Source organism: Vitis vinifera, chromosome 13 (assembly GCF_030704535.1).
Source record: "Vitis vinifera cultivar Pinot Noir 40024 chromosome 13, ASM3070453v1".
Classification (NCBI taxonomy): Eukaryota; Viridiplantae; Streptophyta; class Magnoliopsida; order Vitales; family Vitaceae; genus Vitis; species Vitis vinifera.
Window position 1 is genome coordinate 29368619 of NC_081817.1, and position 10930 is coordinate 29379548.

Below are 10930 nucleotides of genomic sequence, written 5' to 3' on the forward strand. Positions count from 1 at the left end.
TCCAGAGGAAACATAATCCCATGTCTCTCTTCGTTATTTGCAAATCAGAGGGATTGCAATTGTCTGCTCTCAACTCCAAAAGTAGGGATCGATGGTGTGTTATTTTAATGAAAGTGGTATGGCACCGATATACGGTCAGATAATTTGTTCTATGCCTAAACTTATTTTGTTCAGAAAATTTATGTTCCAATTCATAAAGTAGCTCGCCAGGTACTCATGTTTCAAAATTTCTAACAATCTCTAGAATTGGATGTCTGTTCATTTGTTTGTCTTATTGTAGGGAATTTGGTTGTGCAGCATGCTCTGTTTGTTTGATTTAAGAATTTTCCAATGAAGAAAAGAAGAGTAAAGGAAGATTGATCCTCAGTAATTCACATTTTAACAAAGCCAGTTGTCATATTTTCATGTCTTCTTCAATTTTCCTTTCTAAATGGGTAAAGATGACTCTTAACTATCTGTGTATTTATCTCATGTAAGAACATGTGAACGCATTTTTCGGTAATTGATGGTTATTGAAAAATGCATTGAATCTTACAACATCATAATATGTCTTAGTTGGCTGCATAAGTACATGTTGTAACTTTGCTCCATTCAACATCAAGCTAAATTAAGCACTACCCTTTTTTTTTTTTCTTTTTTGTGTCTCATATCAAACAACCAGGATCAGCATAGAGGACTTATTATGAGAACAAAGTTTGATATCACTATGGAAAAAAAAATGTGAGGTAAACAACAGTAATTTTATGCCAATATATTTTTAGATCTTGGATCATTGGAAAAATTACAGTTTCAAAAGCAACATTTTAATATGAAGTATTTTATTGTACTGAATTTATTGAATCTTTTAGTTATCTCATCTCTCTTCTGATTCAACAGCCTGCACTGATTGAGAGCCCCTGTAAATAAAAGCCGGTCTATTTTGTACTAACCCAATGGACTACCTTCAAAAGGTGAGCAGATAGACTTATATCTTTGTTGTGTAGTTGCTACACTTGTTTCTGTCCCAATTTTGATGTTCTTTTGTTCTTGTTTTGGTTTTTCTTAGGTCTTAAGTATGACTAGATGATTATTAAGATGATCATTTGCAGAATTGTTAGTGCCATGCCTACACTTCTGTCTCTGACTATGAGCATTGGTTCTCATTTGAACAGGAACCAGCTGTTTATTCATAAAGAAAATTATAGAGTCCAAGTCTTAATGAAGATCTATACCATGATACTCCCATCAAGAATATTGTAATTAAATTGTCTTTACTTTAATACTTTTTTCAGTTTTGTTTTCCACTTCAATGTTGTCATTATCTTAAAGTAGTTGACTGCAATTCCTTGATTGAACTTTTTGATTTTGTATAGAAATTATGATTTTGAGCTTATTTCCCACCTTCATGTTTTAGAAAATTTACTCTTCTATGTTCTGAACTTGTTCACCACCTCTTATCAAGAAGAGAGTTGGTTGTTGACTATCTTAAATATTTTTAGGATTTATTTTTATAAACTTCTTACGATACAAGGTTTGTTCTTAATCCCAGGAAAGTTCATTTTGAGAGAGAATTTGACTATGAATCGAGCTGAACTAGCCCAAATAGTGGAGATGAGCATTTTATGTGACTCAATTCTGTTCGACGAATGTCAATGGTATCAAGCATGGATGACCCTTACTTTCCTAGGTCAAGTTACAATTAGACTCAAGTACCTTCACACGGTAAGAGTCTTAAGCTGAAAAATTAAGTTGTGACTTGTAACCTTTGGTCTTGAATATTGTCACAAAGGAAAGGGATATTGAGAGAAGTTGCGTGAGGAAATTAGTTTCCACTGGTTGACATTGTCTCACAATTTTCTTTTTCATACTTCTCTAGTAGCTTAAAATCATATAGAATGTACTTTTGATTGAATATTTAAGAGGCCAAAACCACATGTTTTGACCAAATTAACTGATGACCTGCTCGAATTAACATGGTGATTTCCAGTTTTTTTACATACTCTATGCTAATTCTTCCAAGTTTTTCTTGATTGATGACCAAATTTTTTTGAAAATATGGTTTTACTTATTTATGCCTGGGAGAGCTTCAAGAATCCCACTGATACATCTTGCCAGATAAGTTAACCTCATCTCAGAAGATAAGAGACTTTGAGAATGACCATTACTACAGGGCAACACTTGATTTTGATTATATAAACACTAAAATAACACTGCAAACAACTGGAACTGTATTAATACTACTTCTTGGTGTGTTCTGCAGGCAATTACTGATGACAATTGCAGTGTAGCTGCAAGTGGTTGTGGCAGTGGGATTTGTGGATTCAACAGCTATTGTATTTTTTGATGAGGAGGGGGCTGTTCAGATGTGAGTGCCTGTGTAGGTATTCTTTCTTGGCTCCAGATTTTAAAGACCAAATTTTCCAATGTGGTAGAATTCAAAGAATTAAACATCACAGACTGGCAAATCTCCAATTATGAACTTCAGATTGGATGGACTGTTGACAAGGAGAAGAAAGAGTATTGCTTCTGTGCAGTAGCCATTTATACAGACAATGTGTTGGCAGAAGAGATTTCTTCTCTCATGTGGAAGACAGAGCAAAACGCTTGCAGACAGGCCTAGATAAGTCTACCTTGATCCTTGTTGGGTCACTACTCCTTGGCAGCTCAGTGTTCTTCGATCTCTTTGTGTGGTTAGCTATAGCTGTGGCTGCTGTCTTCTGATACTGTAAGAAACCGATCAGTCTCCAGTTTGTTTCAAGCATACTGGGGACTAAGGAATGACATCTGCAGGCACTTATTCCCTGGGTAATTGATGCTACTTCTCTGAATAAATTTCCAATTTTTCTTTTTTAATTTTTATCAATGTACTTGTTCCTATACTGTTAGTTTGTACCCACATTATGGCATTGACACTATAAGAAAAAATTTTAAGAAGTAGCATAATCTTGTTACCTTTTATGTAACATGCCATCTTAGAAGATTGATCAAATTAATTAGTTTTGTTTCAAAGGACTAATTATGTTCTTTTATATGCTATTAGTGAACATGGATTACCAAACAATAGTTTGGTATGTGGATAAAGAAGTGGGGGAAGGTCCAAGATTGAAGTCACCAAAAATGGAGACCTCAGTCTGTTGATTAAAAATGGATTTATTAACTTTAAATTTATTTTTTAATTTCTTTCTCAATTTTCTTTCTTTTACATTTTCCCTTAAATTTTTCGAGAACCAAGCATAACCTTCGGGTCTCCAAGGAAAAAAGAAAGAAATTCCACCCTTTCCCATTTTCCAAACATGATGCCAAATAGAGCTTTTATTTCTTTTCCTCCTTTCCTCTCCTCTCTTTTTGCCAAATGTGATATTAAAGTTTTTGGAATTCTTAGAAGGGGGAGCAGGGGAACCCAGTTGTTTCAGAAGGCAACTCCTTCCAAAGAAACAAACAAGACTAACTTCCCCAAGATTCTTCAGAGCTCAATTAAAACATGTTCCAGCATCCAAATGGACTCAATGGAGCTCTGGGACTGCAAAACTACTGCATAGACGTACAGATTTTTCCAAGGAGGAGAAAAGAATATGGGCTACTTTGGATCAGTTAACTTGAAGGCAAAAACAAGATTCTGATTAGGATGTGATCAGAAGTAAAAGATTGGACTAAAAAATTATAGCTTCGAAGTAGACTGACTTTTGTCAAAGCAAGTGGGGATGTTGTAATGAGGCAATATTACTAAAAAAGGAAATGTGGAACCTGCAAATTGGCATCAAAACAGTCCTCTCATGCATCAATCTCTTCTTTCAATTTGGAATGTCTACAATATCCACATTCACACCTCAATCATGAACAAGCAAAAAGCAATAAGAGTTGCCACTAAATTCTATACGCATATGCCGCCTATTTACATATAAAGCATACTACCATGGCTACATGGTCAATATGCATATGTGCCACTTGTGCTGTGCGGCTGTGCCCATCAGAGTGGGAGACAATTTCATATACACAGTTGTGTGAGCATATTATGTTTGACAGTTGCCTAAATGATTCTACCAACCCCATTTTCAAAGGGAGTTGGATAGTAGAGGGTCTTTCTCCATAAACAAAATGCAAATTAATGAAAACTTAGTGAAATGACAAGTTATAGCTTTCTCATTGAACATGTTGTGATGGCACAAGTCATCTTCCAAATAATTGCAAAAGGAAGTTTGCTCTAATGGAGTATTGGTGTAGTAACATGATAAAAATCATTTATGTAAATATCCATAAGGTTTTAACATGACTTGACTAATCATGGTCTACGTCACTGGATGATAGAGATTCATTCCACTGTATCATAGGACATACTGTTAAAAATAAAAAATAAATAAAATAGATACAATTATTAAAACCTTACTATATAGTCAATATAAGCTTTACATGCATGTTTATCTCCATTTGATAATTTTTCTTTTTCATCACTTAGAATATATAGAGAGAAGTATGTTTTAATAGCTTTTCTTGTCCAATAAAAAGATCTAAATAGAAATTTAAAACACTTTTTTGTAGTACATAAGTGTGTGGACAACTGTGATTTTCTCTTATTCTAGTTCTATGAAGTTCAATTTTTCTGCAAAAAAATTAAGTGCTTATTTGAATGTATTGTCTAGTTTTCATTTTTTTTTTAAAAATAATAGTGATTTTTATATAAAATACATATAAAAACTCTTCAAGACTTACATTAAAAATAAATAAATAAATAATGATTTTAAAATTATTTTAAAAAATTGAGGTATTAAAAAAAATTATTATCTCGAACAAAATTTTTAAAAGTTATAAGATAAATTTATACTTTTTGTACAAGATATTCCACTTTTGTACAAAAGTTCTTAATTAAAAAAAAAACATAAAATGTATCAAAAAAGACACTAATTTTATAAGGTCTATTTTTTATTTTTTTGAAGTTTTTTATTTAAAAAAAAAATACGAAATGCATCCAAACATTCTAAATGTTATAAGATTTATTTATTATTTGAAGTAATCTCTAGATTGAATGGCTGCATTTGTGTTTGTGTTTCAAATTCAACTCCATGCTTGATTTAACTTATTCTTCAAGTCCTTGTACTTCAATCTATATATTCTTGGAACTCGTACAAAATGATCAACAAGTTGAAGGACAAATTACCCACTAACGGCAAACCCATTTGCATGGTCTCTTCAAACCCCCAAGGGTCAGTTTGGATAGTAAAGCCTACAAAAGGAGCCAAAAGAATTCCTCTTTGTTTATTGAAAGATAACATGCTTGCCTTGGTACAAAGAGTTGTCTTTGTCATCTAAGAATTATTTCATCTTTGTTTAATGCCCCTAAATAAACAAGATAAGAAGGCTTTTTGTAAGTATCGAATCCTTGTTGACCTACCTGTTGTACATTGTCATAATCACTTAGCCGCATAGCCAAATTTTAACCCCAAAAAGCTATGCATTAGCTATACATTAATCAACATTAGCGTGTTAACTAACCCTTTCTTAGGACTTATTCCAATAATATATGATCCCTATAGATGGGATCAACTTCATTGATTTGTATACCTAAATGGAAATTAATCTTTTATAGTAACGAGTTCATTGCTTCGGGTTTATCATATGATCATTGTTAGACTATGATCAACTAATTAATCCACCCTTCATCAAGTATTTAAAAAAGCTTGCATGGGTTCATAGTTCATACTTTAATTTATGGCACATCCTAAGTTAGAAGCTTTTTTCCATTGCAGAGAGAAGACTCCCCCAGCCCCTGTGAGAGTCCATATTCATAGTGAATTGTTTACCTTCTTCACCGTTTATACTTTCATATGATGGTTCAGTCTGTTTGAGAAGTAGTCAATCAAGAGAAAAGTTCTGTTTTTTTTTTCCTTGCATTGCTGGTTGATTGTCATAATGAATACTAAGAAGATTGATGTAGTTCAGAATCAAAACACTGGATCATTCAACTGTTATTCTGGGAAAGGTATTTTTTCCCGGCAGCCATGGAAGATGGGATTTTGTTTCCAGCCTGATCAGTTGCCGGCCTCAGAGGGAGGCTCCACCCAGCAGATAATCAACTTGGGGAGTACTCCTACCACCATTGCTGGCCATTTCGGGTGTCCAGCAGCTTCTGCCTTTTATGCAACTGAATTCTACATGGGGTTTCCAGAATGTGATTCCTATCCTGCTGATTCAGTAACCTCATCATACCCATCTTCTAAATTTGATCCAGCAGGTTCTCAATCAAAGGATACTCAGAACCTTCCCAGCTGTGAAAATCAAAATTCCACTAGAACCCCATATCGAAATTCACAGGTTTGTGACATCTTGTTCATCAAGTCTGACGTTGAAGATGCGCAGCCCTACAGAATTCTTCGGGAAAATCAGAATCAAAGAGTGAGTTCTCCACTGGTTCTTCTTGTCTGTTTTATTTCTGTATACTGCTTTCTGATATCCTGACTTCTTCTCCATTCAATGGACTCTACAGATTGAACCCAGCTCTAGATTTCAACTAAGGAGGCAGCCTGCAAATCCTTCTCATAATACTACTTCTTTCGCTTCAAACAAGACGCGGATTAGATGGACTCAAGATCTTCACAAGCGATTTGTTGAGTCTGTAAATTGTCTAGGGGGAGCTGAAAGTGAGCAGCAGTAGTGATCATATATAGGGTTTTTCAGTTAAGAAGAAGTTACTGAATCAATGCTTGTTTGATGGTTGAATGCAGAGGCAACTCCAAAGGGAATCCTTAAGCTGATGGGCTCTGAGGGACTGACCATCTTCCATGTCAAAAGTCACTTGCAGGTTTGATTGATTTTCAACCTCAATTCTGAATGTTTGGCTTATTGTTCCTCCTTTTTTTCTTTTTTTCTTTTTTTTTTTCTTTTTTTTTTTTTGCTGGGTCTGAAGATCAGCGTTCTGCCATTATTGTTTTTCAGAAGTATCGTATTGCAAGGCACCAACCAGGATCAACAGAAGGTATGTATGTATGTTAAGGCAATAACATCAACCTGTGGGCTTCTGCTAGTAGGAATTCTCATGGAAATTGAAATAATTTTTCGTGTTGCTATAAAAGTATTTGAATGAGTTAATTGGTTTTCTGATCCGGTGTCTTGGTAGATGACCCATTCCCATTAGAAACCCCATAAAACCGATCCAACCCAATTAAAATTGAGGAAATTGGTTCAATTTTTAACAATCATGAAACTCAATTAATTTGGTTTGGAAATTATTGAAACATACTTAGATCTTATTTGTTAGTCATTTTGAAATGTTTAATGTTAAAGAGCATGATATGTATATTAAACCTAAATTTTATAAATTTAAACTTTTAAGAAAAATGATAATTTAACATGGTATCAAAACTCGTCTCTATCTAATTACCTTTAAAATTAGATGTTTTGGGACCTTTTTAAAATTTAAAGAGTAATTTGTAACTATTCATAATTACTTTCAGACTATTCTTTTAAAAATCACTTAGAACTCTATAAGGCCTAACCAAAAACACATTTGTTTTTTGTTTATACTTGAATACTAAAAACCTATTTGTGAGAGGGGTTAAGAACAATTCCTAATGTTAGAAAAAGCTTTCTTACAAAAGTTAGCTAGGCATTTGACGAACTTTTGAAAATCAATTTTGGGAGAATCACTTGAAGTGATTTGATAAGTAATAATTTCCAAAATAACATTTTTGATGCATGATATGTTACACAATACAATACATTATACAATGCTATTAAAGCTTTTGTTTCTTAGTTTATATTCAAATACTTAGTGATTCTTTTTAAAAATATTTTAAATGAAAGTGTTATTAAACAAAAGCACTATAGATGGCATTTTAATCAAAATGACTTCCAAATGAGTTCAAAGCGATTTTCCTTTAAAAAAATTTGTCAATAAAAGGCTACAAACTAAAACTTCTTGAATTAAAATCACTCTCAAATTAACTCTTAATCAGTTATTTGGTTTTTTTTTATCAAACCAAATCAAGTTCTAAAACTTCTTTTTTCTTTATGATTTATAATTATTTGATGTTGAATGAATTTTTTTATATGCATTACTGCATATATATTTATGGACCGATTAAAGTGATTTATTATCATTAGGTTATAGCTGGTCAAATTAATTTTTAGATGTATCCATTATAATTCAGACTAAAGTTTTTAAATGTATGTTGGACTTCATGCCAAATACAGTTCTAAATAACTACTAAAAACTAAATGGGCCTAAGGTCTAAAATAGTTTGTATCAAATCAATCATCTAAACTCAGCCAAATCAAAGTTGTCTTTAAGCAAGCTTAGTTTGATTCGAATTTTCCATCACTAGAAGCTTGGTTTAGTTTGGCTTCAAGCATACAATTACCATTGTATTCCTTCAAAAACCCATCAAACCAAAACTTTTTATACTTCTATTTACTACCATCTTTTTTGTTAAAACATATATCTATCAACCCGTTAGTAAACAAATCACCAATAACTTCAATTAGATTTGTAAAGGACTCAACAAATTAGAAAAATAAGCATATGATGATGTTCAAACCCATTATCTTGCTCCTACTAAATAAACCTAGCTCTAATTATACTATGTTAGACAACCTAGTTTTGATATGTCTTTGGATAATTAATTTTAATAAAACATCTTAGGATATAAAACACAACGTATATCATACTCTCTAACAATGATCTATTCCAAACGCAGAAAATTCCGAGAAGAGAACTTGTGCAGATGTCATAACAAAGTTCGATCCAGAAACGTAAGATATATCAGATTACACATGTTCTCTCTAAGCGCCAACTTTTCATATGACAGATTACTCAATGATTTCGACAAGATATTAATAGATTTTTGGTGACCAACGCAAAGCAATATTAAAAGCTAATCTCTTTGGGTGTTTTCTTCTGGCAGAGGCTTGCGGATAGCAGAAGGACTGCGATTGCAACTAGAGGTCCAGAGGCATCTCCATGAACAATTAGAGGTTTGGGGTTGTTTCCTTTGCTACTCAACACAAATTGCCACTTTCATATATACCTTGACATTTAATTCCTCTTTCTTGGCATCAGATCCAAAGAAATTTACAGCTGCAGATTGAAGAACAAGGAAAGCAGCTGAAGAAGATGCTGGACAGCAACAGAGACCAAATAAGACCCTGATTGAACTCCCTGAACCCCCCTGACTTGCATACCATATAGTAAGATAAGTTCTGATGTAAAAGGACTTAGAAATCACCCCATTTGCCTCCCAGTATTGTACGTCGATCATTTTGTTAATTTCTAAGTCTATATACATCTCCATCATCGAATTTATAACTGATAATCTAACACTGCGATTTCTAAATAAACTGAAGAGAAGCGAATCGGGAAAAGAGCTTATGCTCATTGTTGTTTAAGAGCACAAGAAAACTGATAGAATAAGAAAATCATTTTCTTTATTTATATATACTGGGTTTTGTTCTATGAAGTTCTTCCATGCAGCATTCTGCCCAAAACGACAAGAAGTTGAACTCATTGAAAGGTGGAAAACCCGGAAATTCATGCCCTAGGCCAGCCCATAGAGTTCGTTCGAGGAGAGACCAAGCGAGACTTGTAATGTTCATCCATTCTAGACAGTGAATTATAAAAACTTAAGCTATACATCATACCTCCAACCATAGTAGTTAAATTCAGCGAAAGCCTTGGTTAGAAAATAATCCACGAAATGCAATATATAGAACCCTTATCCCTCCAATGCTTGTATATTTTTTTACTCTGGTCTATTCTTATCAAAGAAGAGAAAAAAGAGTTGGATGGATGGTTATCTCCTCCTTCAACATATACACACAATATCAGAGAAAATAATTGTTAGTGGGAAGTTCAATTTAAATTTTTTAATGATGGGCCACATGTGCCTAACATCTTCCTCATTTGTGGGAGATGGCTCAATCCAAATACTGACCCAATAGCCTACCTCTCGCGGTTGGGTCGAGTTATAATCAGACTCAAGTACGTTCACATGGAGTCCGGAGATGAAAATTAACTTGTAACCCTACGGTCTTTAATATTGTCACAAAGGAAAAGGATATTGAGAGAAGTTATTTGAGGAAATTATTTTCCACTGGTTGACATTCTCATAATTTTCTTTTTCCTACTTCTCTAGTAGCTTAAAATCATATAGAATGTACTTGTGATTGAATATTTAAGAGGCCAAAACCACATGTTTTGATGACCTGCCCAAATTAACATGGTATTTTCCAGTTTTTACATATTCTATGCTAATTCTACTAGGTTTTTTCTGATCGGTAACCAATCTTTTTTTTAAAATATAGCTTTACTTATTTATGCCTGGGAGAGCTTCAAGAATCCCACTGATACCATCTTGCCAAATAAGTTAACCTCATATCAGAAGACAGACTTTGGGAGTGACTATTACCACAGGACAAGACTTGACTTTGATTCTATAAGCACTCGAAAAAGAACACTGCAAACCACTGGGACTGCATTAATACTTCTTCTTGGTCTGTTCTGCAGGCAATTACTGATGAAAATTGCAATGTAGCTGCGAGTGGATTTAACAGCTATTGTATTGTTTGATGAGGAAAGGGGGTTGTTCAGATGTGAGTGCCTGTAAAGGTAGTCTTTCTTGGCTCCAGATTCTAAAGACCAAATTTTCCATTGCCTAGTTGCCAAGCAGATGAAGGGGAAGCAGACAAGAATGCGGTAGAGTTCATAGCATTAAACAACACAGACTGGCCATTCTCCAATTATGAACTTCAGATTGGACAGGCTGTTGATAAGTCTGCCTTGATCCATGTTAGGCCACTGCTCCTTGGCAGCTCAGTGTTCTTCTATCTCTTTTTTTGGTTAGCTATATGTCACAGGCCTAGATTTCCAACGTGGTGGCACGTCTGTGTGGCGACCACATTGGGCAAGAATCAAGGGACTCGGTCTGTATGTCATGCATTTCAATTTCACTATGCTGATTGGTTT

General features: G+C 34.0%; 1 protein-coding gene across 1 annotated transcript; it reads left to right on the top strand.

Annotated features, from left to right (window-relative positions):
* Positions 1-5656: 5656 nt before the first annotated feature.
* Positions 5657-9367, top strand: LOC100242570 (myb family transcription factor PHL5). The gene is made up of 7 exons (XM_002268439.4): positions 5657-6366; positions 6458-6611; positions 6696-6772; positions 6907-6946; positions 8667-8721; positions 8874-8943; positions 9029-9367. Exons 1-7 carry the CDS (start codon positions 5884-5886, stop codon positions 9116-9118), a joined length of 969 nt encoding a protein of 322 aa, XP_002268475.2. The 5' UTR covers positions 5657-5883; the 3' UTR covers positions 9119-9367.
* The last annotated feature ends 1563 nt before the right edge of the window (positions 9368-10930 follow it).

Bases quoted from the DNA above. Each gene is read 5' to 3' on its own strand.
- LOC100242570 (XM_002268439.4), top strand. From the start codon at position 5,884: ATGAATACTAAGAAGATTGATGTAGTTCAGAATCAAAACACTGGATCA. The intron at 8,722-8,873 runs GTAAGATATATC...TTCTTCTGGCAG, and splicing joins ACAAAGTTCGATCCAGAAAC to AGGCTTGCGGATAGCAGAAG. The intron at 8,944-9,028 runs GTTTGGGGTTGT...TCTTGGCATCAG, and splicing joins ATCTCCATGAACAATTAGAG to ATCCAAAGAAATTTACAGCT.